The 20,536-nt window shown below is 43.5% G+C and overlaps 1 protein-coding gene across 3 annotated transcripts in view; it reads left to right on the forward strand.

Moving 5' to 3' along the window:
* The window catches only part of LOC126267134 (uncharacterized), a 126,926-nt gene that overhangs the window by 33,506 nt on the left and 72,884 nt on the right, over positions 1-20,536 (forward strand). For all 3 annotated transcript variants that reach the window (XM_049972057.1, XM_049972058.1, XM_049972059.1), the window contains 2 exons: positions 10,904-11,057; positions 11,140-11,285. In XM_049972057.1, coding sequence (XP_049828014.1) covers positions 10,904-11,057; positions 11,140-11,285 — 300 coding nt within the window. The remainder of the gene's footprint in view (positions 1-10,903; positions 11,058-11,139; positions 11,286-20,536) is intronic.

The following is a 20,536-nucleotide window of genomic DNA, read 5'->3' on the forward strand; positions in this document are numbered from 1 at the left end:
ATGAAGTTCTGATAGATCGCGCCACCATATGTAGCCTTCAAAATCATGTCTGTAATGGAGATATGTTCCAAGCAGAGAGCTGTTATTGAGTTTCTTTTGGCAGGAAACCAGAGGATCGAATATTCATATGTGCTTGCAAAATGTCTGTGGAGACCTGTCACTTAACAGAAACACAGAGAATAGTTGGGTGAGGCATCTGTCATCAACGCAACAAGGTCGCGCAATCTTGTCTGTTCTCCTGCCTGCCAGCCAGCTGCACCTAGCTGGGACTGCTGCAGTGTGGGAATGTGCGAACACTCATTCAAGGTGATTGACTGATCACAGTCAAATGCTTCACTGGACAACTGTACGTTTCTATTGATAATGCTGACACACTCGGCCACCAGTGGGAGCACTCAAAGGTGTATGCACAATTAAGTTCCTCGCCATATGACAGAAGATCACAAAGAGTAATAAAGGACCTTCTGTGTGGAATTGCTTGTTTGTTAGGAGGGTGATCATTGTCACATGGTTACGTGGGTTACATCACCTCTCCTCTGAAGAAAAAGTTCAAAGTCTTGGCTCTGAAGGGGTTATTCTGTTTGATGTCTGCCATCGTGGTGAAACAATCAACTCTGAAGTATATTGTGTTAACCTCAGGAAATTGAAGATATGACTTCAGTGTGTTCGTCATCACAACAATGCAAACAAACTGCTACAACTCCATAAAACCACATCTAAAAAGAACTCAAAAAACATGATTTGGCTGTTCTTCTTCATCCACACTACATCTCGGATCTCTCTCCTTCCTACTTCCCTCTGTTTGGCCCAATGAAGGATGCACTCCATGGGAAGCATTATGTTGATGATGAGAGGTTGTTGACGTAGCTAGACATTGGCTCTGACATCGAGCCGGAGAGTGGTACTGTGTGGGCATACAGGCCTTCCCAGTTAGGTGGCATAAGGCCATCATACTGAATGGAGATTAAGTTGAAAAATGAGGTTTTGTAGCCAAAACGTGGGGAGCAATGCGTTATATTGTAATCTTGAATAAAATCATCCCGCTTTGAGAAAAAAATGTATTTCATTACCCATTGAGCATCCTTCATATATGGTTTTCACCAAGAATGGAGAATAATATGGTATATTGGAATCCTGGGTGAAACCAACGTGCTTTTAGAAAAAAAACTGTATTATATTACTTGTTGAATGCCCCTCATATTTGGTTTTCACCTTAATCAGTTTATTACAGTTGCACCGTATCAAGTTATATAATACATGGTGTCTTAGGTGAAGCACTTCTAATTTGAAATGTCTTTAATACAACATATAATCGATATATAAAAAGATTCATACAACAATGAATACCCAAAGTTTTGAAGATTCATTTGTTCAATCTCACATTTTTACAGGGGCTCCGTTAGTGGCATAGAGGTTGTTTAATTGATACTTGATTTCAGGAATTCATTGGAATCTATAGTGTAACTGTCTCAGTTGTAGCTCTAATCCTCCCATGAAGCTGTTCCAAATTTGTCTCTTTGGTATAGTACACTCTGTCCTTGACATATCACCACAAGAAGAAATCCAAGGGAGTAATGTCAGGTGACCAGGGTGGCCATGAGATTGGTGGTACAATCCATCATATGGGAATTAGTCACTTTGGTGGTCCAATCCATCATTATGAGGATTTGTCACTTAAATACATTACGAACTTCCATTTGCCAATGTAGATTTGCCAAATCCAGCTGGAAGAAGAGATGTGGGTGTTGATGTGTTACCTGAGAGGACAGGAAATTAACCAGCATATCAAGATTTGAGTGATCAGTGATAGTTTTTTCTGCAAATAAAGACATCCAGTAATTTCACCAAACCACCCCAAACAACCCTGTCATTTTCTCTTGTATGTAATATGTAATTTTCAGGATAAAAGTTTATGATCGCCATTAATTTTTTGATTATTTTGCTGCTTCTTGATCTAACTTTGCAGCAAAACCATGTCTTTTCTTCGTAGTCAGAATCCGTCTCCTCCCCAACTCTGTTTTTGCTGGAAACTGGGAAACGTTCACTAGTCTTAAGCTCTACTAAATGATCAGAACTTTGCCTCATAAACCTTGTGTATTGAACGTTAGTTTACAGTCAGGAAACACTTCGTAACTATTTAGGCTGTTATATGCAACCTATATGACATGACATGAATGTTAGCTCTCCCTATTTTTAATGACAGTTCAGCTGCTTCCTTCTTGTTTCCACAATGCAATGCTGGTTGTCACAGTGCTTGTTTCCTACACTGTACTGCACATATCTGAGCTGGGACAAAACCACATGGAATAAACCATTCAAATCAGCGGGTACCGCAACTGCTTCGGTCACCTTTTTCAGAAATGTTGTGTCCATCAGCATCAAATTTCATGCACAGATGAGGCAAATCTCCAAAAAACAAGTCTAAACTCACTATTCAAACTGAAAAATAATTTTGTGAGTGGTGATCATAACTTGTCAATACTATAGGCAAGCTAACAATAATCTCATACTTGGTAAAAGGAGTTTCAGAAAACGTATATCAAGCTCTTCTGGGAAATACATCACAACAACCAAGACATTAATTGAGTGGTGCCAATGCATTGAGGAAATACAACAGAAAAGAATCAGATCAAAGAAGTAGATTGACTCCCAAATGTGGTCCCAGTGGTGGCTGTGGAAGACCACCATGCCCTCAACTCTCTCTTACAACACTTAGTAGGAGAAAAGGTACCACATTTTATGGTGATGAGAATGGTTGGACAGAATAAGCAAGAGATCGCAGAGATGAGTGTTGATCCAATGCATTAGGAGGTAATAGAGTGTGTTGGAGAAGAGGTACATCGACCTGTAGCACCAACAACCACCACCAGCCAAATGTACCAGTAAGAATGGACTTGGCTAACTGGGACTTATGAAGCAGCCATCAAATTACAGTCCAGTTCACAACCAACACAGGTACAACAAACTGTAGTGCCAATTATAATGCCTGTAGAAAAACAGACATTTGGAGGACAGAAGAACACTCCAGTGTGTTTTTGCTGTGGATGCAATGGACATTTCTTGTGGTACTGCAGAGAAAGAACGTGAGTTTCTGACAACTTCTACACTGCCAGATGTCTATCATCTCATTTCCAAATTTGCTGATGCCAGTCTCCGTTGCCGACAGAGGTACTAGCCAGTTACTTGGCCACTGACTTTAGGAAAACTAAGTGAGGCAACCATCTTTGGAGATGAGGCCGCCAAAGATGTAAATCCTCCATGGATGAACATCATCAAGATGCTAGTTGAGCGAGCTACATTTTCTGTATTGGCAGATGCTTACCTTTGTCACTTAAGGAAGACTATGTTTTGTGATACGGAAGCGAATGTGCTGAAAGTCACAAATGGGAAATTTGTCTGCTGACAGGCATATATATTGCAAGAGTAACTATCAGTGGTAGAATGAGGGCCTTCAGATTTGTCATTTTTAATGGAATGTATTCATAACATAATTTTCAGATGGGACTTCTTGAAGGCATCAGAAGCAATCAAAAACTGCGAAGATCAGGGCTACAGAATGGAAAAGCTATTCCAGCTAGCACACATAACAGAGATTGCTCTGGGCACTTGTTTGCTGTAGAAGATTTGTTATTCTTCCATCAAGACAAGTTCTACTCATCATTCTAGATGCTCAATTAAAATTTGAAGCTTCTCTCAATTGCAAAAAGCTATTTAACCTCACAAAATAAATCTGAATGCTAGTGCTGACCTAAGCATTGTAGATGGTCAAGGAGAACTCTGTATCGCTACTTGTCATGAGCAGCCACATCTCACCCATATCCCTAAGGGTATGAGTTTAGCAACAGCTGAACCAGTCCAGGAGAGGCAGTTTAGTGTCATTGATGAAGAATCATGCTCCACTACCACTAAAGGCATGCATTCGAGGAATCTACTGTTAAACTGCCTGACTAAGCAACAATGTTGGTGAGAAAGAGCTGTTCTGTATCAATTTTTGGATTGGTTTCAGATCTGGAGTGTGGAAAAGATAGGCAAAATGGCCCATGGTAAAACATCGTGTCAACACTTCTGGATCATCCACCAATTGGCCAGCACTCGTATACTGTCACCAGCTGAACGACAGATAATCCAGGAGGAAGTGGAGAATATGCTGCTATATGACATAATTTAACTTCAAAGATTCTGTGGCCCTCTCCTGTGGATCTTTGAAAGAAGGATGGCACATGGCATTTCTGCATCAACTGCTGACAACTGAACAATCATGAAGAAAGATGTCTGTCCATTACCTCACTCTGATGACACAGTAGACTGCTTGATAGGAGCAGAGTACTTCTCAACTATGGCCATGAAGACAGGCTACTAGCAAATTGAAATTGATGAGGTTGGCCAGGAAATGACTGTTTTCATAACTCTTGATGGCCACACTGTGTAATGCTTCAGTCATCTTTGAACGTATGAGGTACAACCTGCTTGGGCACCTTAAATGGGCTGTCTGGTGATGTTCATTTTTCAAAGACTTTTGAAGAACATCTTTGCTGTCTAGTAACTCTGTTGAAGTGTGTTCAGATATAGACCACCTCTGTATCTGAAAAGTGCCTCACACACTGGCACCACTGCAAAGTATTCTCTCTCTCTCTCTCTCTCTCTCTCTCTCTCCCTCTCTCCCTGCACTGAATGCATCACACTATCATTGTCTTATGCACATTCCACTATTTACAAATCTTTAACATAATGCAGTGCTTCAGCAACTGTGAATTGTTCACACAATAAGAAATTCAGCCTTCACTTGCAATTGAAGGCTGAATTTCTTATTCTCTGAACATTCATCTGTAGTGAGTGGCAATGAGATCTGTCCCAATTCTAAGTTAAAAAAAAAAAAGGTGGTCACAGATTTTCAGACTCCTCAGCATATTCATGATGTGAATTTTCTTGCTATTTCCTTGCAGCACCAGCAGTTCATGAAGGAGTTCTGTACAAAGGTGCACCCCTTGCAAGAACTACTGCAGGGAGATATCAAATTGTGCTGGAATGAGGTGCAAGAAGGATATTTCTTTGTGCTTAAGGAGGTGCTGACATTTTCTCCAGTTCTAGCATTGTGCAGTGAGAATGATGGAGACTAACTTCATGCCTAGCTATTAGATATGGAGGAGGTGCAGTTGTAATACAAATACAGGAAGGTGTTAAAAAGATTATAGTGAATGCTTCCAGACTTCTCTTCAAGCCCAAGGAAGAGCACTTTGCATTTGTTTGGCCCATCAAGAAGTTCTGGGGGTATTTATTTGGCAAACCTTTCTTTATGCTGTCTGACTAGCCTGAAGGGTTTAGTCAGGTTGTCTAGCAAGATGGGCACTGAGGCTTCTGTAATACAACCTCGGAGTGATATTCAACAGTGGACGCAAACACAAGGACATCGACTGCTTTCCGATGATTCATTTTGCGAAGTGCATTTGTGTGAGTGAAATCTCACTCATCTCTGCATTAAATTACATTTCTGCTGAACAGAGGGAAGATCTGGTATGCTAAAACCCCTAGAAGTCTTGAAGGAGAATTCCAATTAATAAACGGAGCATTGTATAAGAGGAATTATGATGCATGGGGCAGAAATGGTTGCTCATTGTTCCAGCTCATTTACAGGCAATTATCCCGAGGCCCTATACAAAATCAGATTCAGGCATCATTGGCAAAGTCTACACCAATCTGTTACATACTATGTGGGCTATTGTAAGCAATGCCAATGATGGAAACACATACTGCAACTATCTCTGGGGCATCTGGTATTAATTCTCCCTGCAGCAGTGCTATTCTGTGGAATTGCAGGCAGCCTCTCAGGGAGGTTTACAAAGTCGACAAATGGGAGTTAATGTATAATAATTTGCCCTGACTATCTCCCCCCACTATGCTATGAACAAAAATGTGCTAGCTGCTGAAGCTGCAGAATTGCAAAGTTCCTCATAGACGATATCATTTTGAGGCATGGAACACAGTACGTGATGACCTCTGATTGTGGAAAAATTCTTGAGTCAAGACAAGTGTCTGAGGTAATTCCACACTGTAACATCACCTACAGGAAGACAACTACCTACCACCCCATGGATGAATGGCCTCACAGTGCACCATTTTTTTCTGCTCCATGATTGCAGGACAGAAATGACAGTCAGTACACTGTTCCCATTTCAACTGGACTATCCTTAGGATGACTACATGAAATGCTTTATCGCCACAGCTAAAGATGCAAGGCAGTTGGCTTGCATATGGACCCTGGATGCCCAAAACAGAGACTGAGAGCTCTATAACGCTAAGCACTAGCCAGTGAGTGACAATCCAGGGGTTGTGTGATTATTCGATGCCTGTGCAGGAAGTGGGGACTATCAGAAAAATTAACAAGTTGGTACTTTGAGCTGTGTTATAGCCTTCGTTGCTTGTCAACATCACATATGAGTTATATGATTATGATCCTTCATCAAGAAGACAAAAGTGCAGAGCGGCTGTCCATGTCCTCCATATAAACCCATACTACAGTTCAGAGATGCAGATTGATGATGGAAGGTTAAGGAAAATTGAAGACCCACTCGGTGATCTTGAAACTTCAACAGGAAGCTCTTGATTACCAAGTTTAACACACATTTCACATGTTTCTTCATCCAAATTATTTGGCTCTCGGAATCTTTATTAACTGCACTAGATATATAAACACCCTTCCACCACTGGTATACAGAATATCATTGCAATATACAATGTATTTGAAATTTACAATTTCAGTGCTATTTACAAATGTTTCCCCAGCTTTCATTTCCTAGGACTATGTAAGCTCTCTCTTTCACCTTTCTCACTCTGTCTTTCTATCATCTGTAGACTGAAGCTTACTGATGGAATATCTGTGACCTCTTAATAATCCCTCTGACACCTTCCCCTTAATTATTTTCTCCCCTCACTCTTACAACTTGTATGTCCCTCACATCCTGACCTCTCTTCCTAACCTTCCTCAACTTATCCCTCGTTCCTCCCCAAGGAAGGAACTAATAATGATTAAAACTAGAGCAGTTTCTCTCATTGTTGAGAATTTTCTTCTGAATTTAAGTAGAGGCCAGCAGTTTGTCTCATTATTTTAAAGTTGTAATTTATAGTCATAAAGTCAAAATTTGATGTAATAACATATATTGTATGTTATAAATTGGTTTTCAAATTTATGTGGGTACAAAAGCACGTTGCCACCAATCTTTCATTTTGTATACCACAGATCTAATGATAATGTAATTTCTAAATGTGTAATAAGTTGAAGAATACAACATAAATAAAAATTTTTAACCTAGGTTAAATATTTGATGTGTGCGGACTTCATCAGGCTAAAATTGTATTTCTGACTAATATTTTAGTACTGTTTTTCTGTTGTTTTTTTTTTTTTTTTTGTACTACTAACTATAGACCTGAAACAATTACTAACAACTAGATAGAGGGGCTGGCCAGTACTTACCTCAGCTCAGTACAGCCGATAGAAACACAAAAGACAACCGAAAATTTAAGTTCCTAGCTTTTGGAATAAATGTTCCTTCATCAGGGAGGAGAGAGGGGAAAGAAAGGGAAGAAGGGAAAGTGGATTTAGTTACTCACAACCCAGGTTATGAAGCAACAGGGAAAGGAAAACAGGGAGGGTAGCAAGGATGGAGGCATGGTTGTCAGAGGGAAGCAAAAGATATTCTACTGTAGGTACTGTGCCAGCTTCAAACCAAAGAGAATGCATACAGAAGTAAAGAGGTGTATAGTATAAAGATGTAGGATGAAAAGATGCATAAATGGCTAAAGAGGAAAGGAAAAGAGGAGAAGACTGAAAAGTAAATGGGAGTGAGGTTGTTTAACGTAGGTTCAGTCGAGGGGGATGGCGGGATGAAAGGACGTGCTGGAGTGCAAGTTCCCATCTCCGCAGTTCAGAGGGACTGGTGTTGGGTGGGAGAAGCCAAATGGCACATACGGTGTAGCAGGTTCCTAGGTCCCTAGAATTATGCTGGAGGGCATGCTCCGTTACTGGGTATTGGACATCTCCTAGGCGGACAGTTCGTCTGTGTCCGTTCATGCGCTCAGCCAGTTTAGTTGTTGTCATACCAATGTAAAAGGCTGTGCAGTGCAGTGCAGGCATGTCAGCTGATAAATGACATGTGTAGTTTCACATGTGGCCCTGCCTTGAATTGTGTATGTTTTACCAGTAGCGGGGCTGGAGTAGGTGGTTGTGGGGGGATGCATGGGGCAGGTTTTGCAGCGGGGTCTTGAAGAAAATCCCGACGACCCCCAACATCACCCCAGCTGAATCCCGTGCCATTAAGCAGCTGAAAACAGACCGCTCTATTGTAATCCTTCCGGCGGATAAAGGCTCCACAACTGTGGTACTTGACCGTGTGGAGTATGTGGCAGAAGGACTGCATCAACTCTCCGACACCTCAACCTACAAAGCTGTTACCCAGGATCCCATTCCGTCCATCCAGACTGAGCTGCAGAAAATCCTAAAAATCCAAGGTCCCTCACAAGGCCTCACAACGGCTTCCATAGACTTACTCACTCCACCTGAGCCACATACCCCTACCTTCTACCTATTACCCAAAATCCACAAAGAGAACCATCCTGGCCATCCCATTGTAACAGGCTTCAAAGCCCCAACAGAACGTATCTCAGCTCTGGTAGACCAACACCTCCAACCTATCACCCGCAGACTCCCATCCTACATCAAGGACACAAACCACTTCCTAGAACACCTCAAATCCATTCCCACTCCTCTCCCACCTGAAACCTTTCTTGTCACCATAGATGCTACATCCCTTTACACAAACATCCCACACACCCATGGTCTCTCTGCCCTTGAGCACTACCTCTCCCAACGCCCACCCGAAGATCTTCCAAAAACCTCGTTCCTTATCACACTTACCAACTTCATCCTCACCCATAATTACTTCACTTTTTAGGCCAGACCTACAAACAAATCAGGGGAACTGCCATGGGAACCAGGATGGCTCCGTCCTATGCCAACCTCTTCATGGGCCGTATGGAGGAGGCTTTCCTGAAGACCCAATAGCTGCTTCCCCTGGCCTGGTATCGGTTTATAGATGACATCTTTGTGGTCTGGACTCATGGTGAAGAAACACTCCTTAATTTCCTCCATAACCTCAACTCCTTTTCGAATCTGAATTTCACCTGGTCCTTCTCCAAAACCCAAGCTACCTTCCTGGATGTTGACCTTCATCTTGTTGAAGCTTACATCCACACCTCTGTCCATATCAAACCCAACAACAAACAACAGTACCTTCACTTTGATAGCTGCCATCTATTCCACATCAAACGCTCCCTTCCCTACAGCCTAGGTATTCGTGGCAAACGTATCTGCTCCAGTGACAAATCCCTCAACAATTACACCAATAACCTGACCAGTGCTTTCCTCTCCCGCAACTATCCTGCAGACCTTGTCCACAAACAGATCTCCCGAGCAATACATTCCTCCCCGTCCAACAACAATATTCCTACCCTCAGACCACACAGAAGCATCCCCCTTGTCACCCAATATTATCCTGGCCTCGAATACATCAATAAATTACTCCGCCAGGGATATGACTTTCTCAAGTCAACCCCTGAAATGAGATCATCCCTTGACAAAATTCTCCCCACACCACCCAGAGTTGCCTTTCGTCGTCCCCCTAACCTCCGTAACATCCTTGTTAAACCCTACAATATTCCCAGACTACCTTCTCTACCCAGCAGTTCCTACCCCTGTAACCGACCCCGCTGCAAAACCTGCCCCATGCATCCCCCCACAACCACCTACTCCAGCCCCGCTACTGGTATAACATACACAATTCAAGGCAGGGCCACGTGTGAAACTATACATGTCATTTATCAGCTGACATGCCTGCTCTGCACTGCACAGCCTTTTACATTGGTATGACAACAACTAAACTGGCTGAGTGGATGAACGGACACAGACGAACTGCCCGCCTAGGAGATGTCCAATACCCAGTAGCGGAGCATGCCTTCCAGCATAATTCTAGGGACCTAGGAACCTGCTACACCGTATGTGCCATTTGGCTTCTCCCACCCAACACCAGTCCCTCTGAACTGCGGAGATGGGAACTTGCACTCCAGCACATCCTTTCATCCCACCATCCCCCTGGACTGAACCTACGTTAAACAACCTCACTCCCATTTACTTTTCAGTCTTCTCCTCTTTTCCTTTCCTCTTTAGCCATTCATGCATCTTTTCAACCTACATCTTTATACTATACACCTCTTTACTTCTGTATGCATCCTCTTTGGTTTGAAGCTGGCACAGTACCTACAGTAGAATATCTTTGGCTTCCCTCTGACAACCATGCCTCAATCGTTGCTACCCTCCCTGTTTTCCTTTCCCTGTTGCTTCATAACCTGGGTTGTGAGTAACTAAATCCACTTTCCCTTCTTCCCTTTCTTTCCCCTCTCTCCTCCCTGATGAAGGAACATTTATTCCGAAAGCTAGGAACTTAAATTTTCGGTTGTCTTTCGTGTTTCTATCGGCTGTACTGAGCTGAGGTAAGTACTGGCCAGCCCCTCTATCTCGTTGTTAGTAATTGTTTCACATCTTTATATGAGATTTTCCATTAATTAGTTAACTATAGACCTGATTAGAAAATGCAATATTTCTCTTTCAGTTTGTTTTGTGTTGCTGTGAACTACTCAATATTGTCAAAATAACTAGATGCTCCAAGGAGGGCATGAATGTGTAACATTTTATTTAATTATGTTTTGTGTGTCATGCATATTGCTAGCATAATTTCTTTCTCTGTGTTTCCAATCCCCCAATATTTGCCTTTGTTTTATTTTACACAAGTTGCAGTCAGTTGATATATTATTGATCTTTAGCTAATTTTACACATACACTGCATTTTTGTTTTAGGGCGCTCCTGTAGACGTTCTTAAGAGAGAGGTATTGTCAAAATTCCCTCACATAATGCAAGGATTCGATGATATAGAAGAATTCCTTGAATGTGCCACCCACATATTGAGATTTGATGAAAAATATGTGTTTCCATTAGTATTAACCTCAGAAAGTAAGTTAAACTTTTTTTTGTTGATAGTTAATGTCATTACGCTCTCTTATGTTCTACTACATGAAATGCTTTTGTTTTTTAGGCAATTACCATTCAGCCAGTGGAAATGGAAAGGACAAAGGAAATGACTGTCAAATGCTACCTTCTACCATTGTTTGCAACATTAAGCGCCTGATGAAAGCACACCCAAATGGCATTTTAGCGTCAGAGTTTTCATCAGCTTATGGGGTAAGTAAAGCAATTATGAATGCAAACTGAACTCCTAGAATAGCTCTAATGGACAAAATTTTGCCGTTGTCATCATGCATTCTTATGTTCTAGTCCAGTAATCAGGCAGAAGAGGGAAGTGTGAACGGCAGCTTACATTAAAATTGAACTACAAAGGGACATTCTTTGTGTATACAAGAATTGGAGGACAGACTGTAATCAAGTAAAGGGTCAAAAACAAATATTGACATAATAATCTGTGATATAAGTCAAGCATCTTCTGGTTTCCATCCAAATTCCTCAACTAATGAACCATAAAGCCTCATGCATTATCGTCTTATTATGATAAATCTCAGCTCGATTTTGTCATTGCTATTAGTGAATGATAACCTTCTCCTCTGACTTTCTGACCAACTTTGCTGAGTGAAGACCTTTGAATGATCGAACAGGGCTAGTGTGCGTGAATTACTGTGCACAAAATGGCTACAGAATTGTACAGGGTGTACATAAAATCTGGGAACACTTTCAATTATTTATTGCACAATAACTAAGCATTGTACAGGTGTCATACATATTTGCATTTTGAAAAGAAACTCTGAAAGTTTTTTACAAACATTCGATATGAAAACAATGAGTGACCTGGCAGACATCAATACAGTAATCGAATTCTTGCCATACTCATCCCAACATGGCATTGTTGACTGTGGCAGTCACTTCCCATAATCTCTCCTTGAGCTCTGCTTTCCATTAGTGTGAAATGTGGCTTCGTTGCTAAAAATTAAGCAATCAACAATGCCATCCCCATCCTCACTCAGTTGTTGCAAACTGCGAAAAACTCAATATGCTTGTCTTTGTCATCGTCATTGAGCTTCTGCACCAGCTCCAATTTGATTGGGTTTCATAGACAGCTTCTTTCGCAGGACTTTCCACACTGTCAGTGGAGCTATTTAGAGTTCACAGGATGCATGAGACACCAATTTCTTTGGACTCCTTATGAATGTCCTTGATATGCGCTCCACATTCACTTTGCTCACACTGGGACGTTTCTTCTCTCATACTTTCTTGTTTGAGGTCCTTTCTAATCTCTACATTCCTTACTCTGTCCATTCTTGTTTTTCCCTTAACTTGCTCTGAGAAATTTCATTTCCCCTGCTTACAGTCTGCTCCAGTCCCTTTCTGTCATTGTCCATGTTTCTCTACCATAGGTGACAATAGGGATGAAGTAGTTCTTATACATAAGTAGTTTTGCTCTTTCTGAAACCTCGTTATTCCATATCAGATGTTTTATTGTTTGGTTGAAATTTCCTCCCTTCTGTAACCTCCTATTAATTTCGTTAGTTATTCTTCCATCCCTAGATATTTCACTCCCTAAATAAGTGAAACTTTCTACCACTTTGAGAGGTTCTCCATTCAAGGTAATATTTCCAATGATTCCTTTCTCTCTTCCAAATACCATTACTTCACTCTTATCTTTATTTATTTGCTGGGTACAGGCTTGGTGACCCCGGGGTTCCTTAGCTGGGGACTGGTAGGCGCCGCCAGTCCCCTGTCACCGTAAGCTCTGGGCGTGCTTCAACGACCACCGTGCGGCGCGGCAGTGGAATGTTGTGTGTCTCAGGGAGTGGGGATCTTGACTTGGCCGTCCGGATCGCGAGGATGGAATAAACCTCTATAAACAACCCCTCAATCTCAAGGTGTGCTGCGCGCCGATGAGATGCATGGCTGTTGAGGTGGAACAGTCATTAGCGGGCAACCTCTGGGGAACCTGCCGCACCTCAGTTGTATAAGGCTTACCTAGGCACACGGGGCTCTGTCTAGGTGGACTTTTAGTTCCCTAGCTCCTCGTGGGACCGAGATGGATCCTTCGAAATCCTCTTTTCCTCCTCCCAGTGGAAAGGGTGGGCCGCTGGAGGGTTCTAACACCCAGTCTTTGAAGAGGCCTCGTGCAGTCAGTCCCCCTGACTGCAGCACATCTTTGACAAGTGAAGTCTTTAGTAACAGGATGCATTCTGGTGCTCAGAATGTGTTTCTCATTGCGAAATGGAAGGAGGGTAGTTTCGAGAAGGTTTCGCCCTTCTATATACAAAAGGGATTGGAGGGCATCCGTGGCTCCTTGAAATCGGTGAAGTGCTTACGTAATGGGACCTTGCTAGTGGAAACTTCCACTTCCCAGCAAGCAACTAAACTCCAATCTGCTAAATGTCTTGGAGAGTATGCCATAGACACTGAATTGCACAGCACCTTGAACTACAGCAAAGGTGTTGTGACATGCCGGGATCTAGTTGACATTCCCAAGGACGAACTGCAACGTGAGTGGGCTCCAGAAGGTATCGTTGATGTCCAACACATCATGAAGAGGGTTGATGGCAATCTTGTCAAATCCGACTCCTTTATTCTGACCTTCAGTAGCGCAAAACTTCCTGAACATGTTAAAGCTGGCTTCCTTCGCCTTAGTGTGAGGCCTTATTTCCCGACCCTAATGTGCTGTTTTAAATGCCAGCGTTTTGGGCATACCACCTTAGGATGCAAAAGTGAAGCGACTTGTGGCAACTGTGGTAAGGCTGCTCATGAAGGAGTTGGTTGCTCGTCTCCGGCTAAATGTATTAATTGCTCTGGGAACCACCCTGTTTGGAGTAGGGACTGCCGAATATTTTTAGAGGAACACAAAGTCCAAGAAATCAAAACAACCAAGCGAATCCCCTATGGTGAGGCCAAGAAGATCTATAAGTCGATGCAACCTCCCACATTTGCTACATCTTTCGCATCCCTGGTTCAGAAGCCTACTCCAAAAGTCGATGCCTCAACGCAGACCGAGGTGGTGAGTGTTGGCACTAACACCTGCAGCTGTCAGTGCACTTGCAACACAGCCAGTGTTTCAGAGCTGGTAGCCCCTACTCGAACGGCAGACAAGGGTGTAGTGGCGAACTTGGGGCAGCCCCTTTCGCCTTCAACAGCTGAGGCTGTTCCCAAGCCCAGTGCGCCAATTACCACTCCCACATCAGCTCCCCCAAAGCCCACCAAACCACAGAAAGCTCCTGTACCGCAGCAACACCGGGTCAAATCCCGTAGTAAACCGTCTGACCATGCGGCGGCTGTTTTACGTGAGGCTTCATCTGACTCTTCCCCAGAGTTGATGGAATACGACATGTGTGTGGGGCAATCAGCTCACCCCACACCTGCCCATCCACCTGCTGCGGTCTCCCCGCCCCGTCGGAGAGACAGGATGAAGGTGCTACCCCCAACATAGATGGCTCCTATACTGCAGTGGAACTTGCAAGGGTTCAGGACGTATGTGGAGAAACTTCGTCTACTCTCTCAGGGTAGACCACTGTGTCTCTGTCTCCAGGAGACTTATTTCCATCCCTCATACGCCCCTGAGCTGCAAGGCTATACACTCCACAAAAAGGACGACCTGCGTGGAGAGAGAGCTAGAGGAGGTGTAGGTATTTTCGTCAGGACGGACTACCACTCCTCGCCTCTCTCGCTTATGACGACTTTACAGGCTGTCGCTGTGTCTGTGCAAATACGTCATCCATTGACTGTCTGTTCACTTTACTTACCCCCACATGAGGTACTTTATGAAGTGGCCCTCATCGACCTTCTTACACAGCTCCCCCAACCATTCATTATTTGTGGTGATTTTAATGCCCACAATGTGCTTTGGGGCTCTGCAGTTACCTGCCCCAGGGGTAGAGCAATTGAGAGGCTTCTCCTGTCATCCTGTGCCTACTTGCTCAATGGAGGACAGAGTACTCATTTCTGCACAGTGACTGGGTCGTTCTCTGCCATTGATCTCTCGCTTTGCTCTCCAGCTCTTGCCGCCAGTGCTCACTGGGAAGTGGTCGCTGACTTGCATGGCAGTGATCATTTCCCCATCTGGATTCACCTGCCAGATGGCGTGGGCCCCGAAAGGAGACCACCACGATGGGTGCTCAGTGGAGCTGACTGGATACTTTATAGCCAGTTGGCCCAATTCGAACACTGTGCAACTGTTGAGGTGTGGATGGATCATATTACCGAAACGGTCCACCACACCGCTGCAGCATCCATTCCACAGTCCATGGGCCCCCGGAAGAGGCCACCTGTGCTTTGGTGGAGTGCCGACTGCCGCTCTTCCATCAGGACCAGGCGTGCGGCTCTGCGTCGGTTCAGGTCTCGGCCGACTGCTGAGAGTCTTGCAGTATTTCGGGTGGCGAGGGCAAGGTGTCGCCGCCTTATTCGTGAGAGCGAGAAGAGGTCATGGCAACAGTTCCTGAACACCATTACTCGTTCCATCAAAAGTTCCATTGTGTGGGAGACCATCAGGAGAATTTCTAGTAGAGGAGGGAGGTGTCCCATAGCTGCTGTAATGAATAACGGCACTCTCCACACGGATCCGCGAAACATTGCCCAGACTATGGCAGCGTATTTTGCCACAGTTACTGCAACAACCAGTCAGGATCCAGGTTTCCAGCGCCATAGGGCCGTTGCTGAGAGATGTAGTCTGAACTTCCAGTCCACATCTCATGAAGTTTACAACTGCCCATTTTCTATGTGGGAGCTGGATTCTGCATTGTCTGGAGCTCGTGACACCTCCCCTGGTGACGACAGGGTCCATTACAGTATGCTATGGCACCTCACAATGCGCAACAAAGAAATCCTCCTCACACTTTGTAATGGAATTTAGGCGTCGGGTCACTTTCCTGACGCGTGGCGTGAGGCAGTTTTAATCCCTTTTTTAAAACCTGGGAAAGACCGCACGAGCCCGAGTAGCTATCGTAGTGTTGCCCTCACTAGTTGCATAGGGAAGACCTTGGAGCGGATGTTCAACCGCTGCCTTGTCTGGATGTTAGAATCCCAGCAACTCCTTAGTCGCTTTCAGTGTGGGTTCAGGTGGTTTCGTTCCACCTTCGATAACCTGGCCCTACTGGAGGCGGCTATACAACAAGCTTTCCTATGCCGTCATCACCTTCTAGGTGTATTTTTTGACATTGAGAAGGCCTACGATACCACTTGGAGGCGTCTCATCCTGGAGCAACTTCACGAATGGGGTTTTCGGGGTTGTCTTCCTCTTTTTATTCAGTCTTTCCTCTCGTCACGATATTTTAGATACCGAATTGGTGACGTCCTGTCTGATCGCTTTGAGCAGGAGAACGGTGTCCCTCAGGGTAGCGTTTTAAGTGTGACTCTCTTTGCCATCGCTATTAATAGCATTACGTCCATAGTGAAATGTCCTGTCCAGTGTTCTTTGTTTGTGGATGATTTCTCTTTGTTTTGCTCTTCTTCAAGCCTTGCAACGACAACTCGTCAGTTGCAACTTATGATTAGACGTTTGGATGACTGGGCGCAGAAGAGTGGTTTTAAGTTTTCCTCTGAGAAGTCTGTATGTGTTCTTTTTAACCATTCTCGTTCGATTTTAACCTTTCCTGAGTTGCGGATGAGGGACACTATTCTCACTTTTAAAGACACGGTGAGGTTTCTGGGGCTCATTTTTGACTCGAAGCTCACATGGTTACCTCATCTTAAAGACCTGAAATGGCGGTCGCTTAAGGCTTTAAGTATTTTAAAATATCTCAGCCACAGTACATGGGGAGCTGACAGGACTTGTCTGCTCCAGTTTTACAGGGCGTTTGTGCGATCTTGGCTCGATTATGGGTGCACGGTGTATGGGTCTGCGAGGCCTTCTTACTTGAAGATGTTGGACGTTGTGCACCATGAAGGGCTTCGGTTGGCCACTGGGGCATTCCGAACTAGCCCCATACCAAGTCTCTGTGCAGAGGCTGGTGAACCGCCACTTCCTATGTGGCGACGGTTACTTACAGTGCGCCAGGTGTATAAAACTTTGTCCACACCATACACCCCTGCATACCCTGCCATTGCTCAGCCTCCTCTGGCACAGTTATTTCATAACCGGCAACGTGCGATGCAGCCCTATGGGATTCGCGCACAGGATTGCCTCGCTGCGATGTCTATGGCTGGTCTTCATGTTTTGCGTCGCGGTTGGAGCAGATCCCCACCTTGGCTCCTCTGGAGACCCAAACTTATTTTAGATTTGACTAATTTTAAGAAAGATCGCACACCAGATTTTACATTCCAATGTCTGTTTTTTAACATTTTAGATGTGCATCACGGTTTTACTGTCGTGTAAACTGATGGCTCCAAACAGGAGAATTTCCTTGGCTGTTCTGTAGTGTTCCCTGATCAAGTTACCCGGATTCGCTTCCCTGCTGAATATACCGTTTTCGCAGCGGAGCTCCACACGATCCTGAAGGCACTGGAGCAGATGAATCGTGTTCGGGGCGATCCATTTCTTCTCTGCTCCGATTCTCTTAGTGCCTTACAATCACTGCAGAACCTGTATCCGACTGAGGCGATGGTCCAGCTGATACATGACCAATTGTACTTGCTCCAACGGCGGGGTACAGAAGTATCCTTCTGCTGGGTGCCTGGTCATGTTGGCATCTGGGGCAATAACAGGCCGATCGGGCTGCTAAGGAGGCTTGCAGAGAGCAGGATGTGGTCCAGTGTCCTATTCCCTTGCAGTCAGTCATTGCTGCACTCCACAGGAAGTGCATGGAGTTGTGGGAGGACGAATGGCTGGCGGTGATGGCCAAGAAACTGTTGTTGATAAAGTCAACCACTCGGCCGTGGCGTTCCTCCTGTCGGTTGCTCAGGTGGGAGGAGGTGGCCCTCTCACGTCTTCAGATCGGGCACTGTCCTCTCACACATAGCTCTTTATTACAGCGGGAGGATCCACCGTTTTGTGATGCTTGTGGTGTGCACATCTCTGTCCGACACATTTTAACAGACTGCATTTTATACCGTGATGCACGGGCAGAAGCACAAATTGCTGGGGATCTGCCTTCTGTTTTAGCTAATGATGAGACGTGTGTGTCTAGGGTTTTTAAGTTTTGTGATGTGTCTGGACTCTGGCCTAAAATTTTAGGTTGGAGGTTTTAGTGTATTGCAGAGTGGCTGACTTCTCCCCTTTTTTCCTTGCGGTCAGCCAGCCACTTCCATCTGCTACATTGTTTTAGCTTCTTCTATCATTTTCTTCCTGTGTTGTTCATGTTTTACTGCTGACGCTCTGCTTCATCCCACGCTTTGGTGTGGGTGAGCACATGTTTTTCGACGATTATTACGCATGTTTTCTGTTCCGTTTTATATTCCTGTTCTGGGATTTTTCTTGACACCCGTCTCACTAAGTTACTGAATGGGCGCTGAAGACCTTGCTGTCATGTGCCCAAAACCCCTCTACTACTACTACTTATCTTTATTTATTTGTAATCCATACCTTTTCATTATTTCCTTCCACGCATCAAGCTGTAACTGTACATCTACCTCTTTATCACCTCATATTACCATATCATCTGCAAAAATCATCTTTTTGTCCTTTTCTTTTACTATATCTTTAACTGCCCTATTCATTCCCTCCATCACAACATTAAAAAGTGCAGGAGATAGAATACTTCCTTGTTTAAGTCCTTGTCTTATTTCGAAGTATTCAGAGTTCCCCAGTGGTGTTCTAATTCTACAATTGTGGCCTCTGTACATTGTCTTTACAACATCAATGTATCCGTCTTCTATATCTATCTACTTCAGTTCTTCCCAGAGTCTTTCCCTGTCAACTGAGTCATATGCCTTTTCTATGTCTATAAAAACCATTATCACCATTTTGTTATACTCCCAACTTTTTTCCATCAGTTGACAGATAGAAAATATCAGGTCGATCGTGCTCCTTCCTTTCCTAAACCCGTGCTGTTCTTCACTCAGCTCCTTTTCTATCTTTTCACTTATTCGATTTAGTAAAATTCTTTCAAAAATCTTGGCTGTATGACTCATGAGGGTTATTCCTCTGTAGTTTTTACAAAGTCTTTTATTGCCTTTTTTGAAGATGGGAACAATGTCTCCTATTCTCCAGTCGTCAGGTATTTTACTATTTCTCCACATGCTTGATAGTACTCTATACAGCCACTGCACTCCCACTGGACCTGCTGCTCTTATCATGTCCACGGATACTTCATCAGGTCCTGGGGCTTTCCCCCCCTTCATCTTCTTCACAGCTTTTTCCATTTCTTCCCGTGTAATTTGTATTAATTCTGTTTCCCAACTTCTCTCAATTTCTCCATTATTTGTTGTTTCCTCATGTACCTGCTCCTCAGCGTTTAACAGCTTCTTAAAATGTTCTTTCCAGAGATCTTTTATATTCCCTGGATCTTCCATAATGGTACCATCCTCTGTTTCCATCTTTACTGGTACTTCAGAAGCCTTCCTTTTATTTTTCATCATTTTATAGAACATTTTCTTATTGCTCTTCACATCTTCTTCAAGTTTTTTTTGTAAACTCTTCCCATGCCTTTTTCTTTGCTGTTTCCACTATTTCTTTGCACTTTTTCTTTTCCTCTATGTATCTTTTATGGTCTTCGTCATTTTTAATTTTCCACCACTTTCTCCATGCTCCATTTTTTCTTCTAACTGCTTGGATTGTGGTATCATCCCACCAACTTGTCTGTCTTATTTTTTCCTTTCCAGATGTTCTGCCACACACTTTTTGTGCTGCTTCGACTAAAGTGTCTTTGAATAAACTCCATTCTTTTCCTATATCGCAGAAAACTTCTTTTGGAAATTTTTGTGTTATTAATTCTCTGTACTTCTCAGCACATTCACTCTCCTTCAATTTCCAATCTCGTATCCTCATCACTTTCTTCTGTTTTCTATTTTTCACACACTGATTCATTTTCCATTGTCCCACCAGTAATCTATGGTCTCCATCTGCACTCACACTTGGAATTACCTTCACATTTGTTACTTTCTCTCCCCATTCCCTATCTACTAGAATATAATCAATTACACTCTTCGTTCTTCCATCCCAACTGTATCTGGTGATAACATGACTTTCTCTCTTCATAAACCAGCTGTTTGCTATTTTCATTCCATTCCTCTGACACAAATCCAGGAGTCTTTCCCCTTCTTCATTTCTGCCTCCATATCCAAAATATCCCAATACTTGCTCAAACCCCTTTCTGTCTTTGCCTACCTGTGCAGTAAAATCTCCCATCACTATATTGGCACTCTCTATATGGTTTTCTAACACATTTTCAAAGTCCATCTTCTCTTCTTCGCTACATCCCACTTGAGGTGCATAAATCTGGATTACTTTTAGTGTTTCTTTTTGGAGTCTCAGGTTTAAGATTATGATCCTGTCTGATATATATCTCACATTTTCAATACAGCTTTGTACATTCTTATTCACCATCACTGCCACACCATTTCTTCCAGACCTGTTATTCCCA

Source organism: Schistocerca gregaria, chromosome 4 (genome assembly GCF_023897955.1).
Source record: "Schistocerca gregaria isolate iqSchGreg1 chromosome 4, iqSchGreg1.2, whole genome shotgun sequence".
Lineage (NCBI taxonomy): Eukaryota > Metazoa > Arthropoda > Insecta > Orthoptera > Acrididae > Schistocerca > Schistocerca gregaria.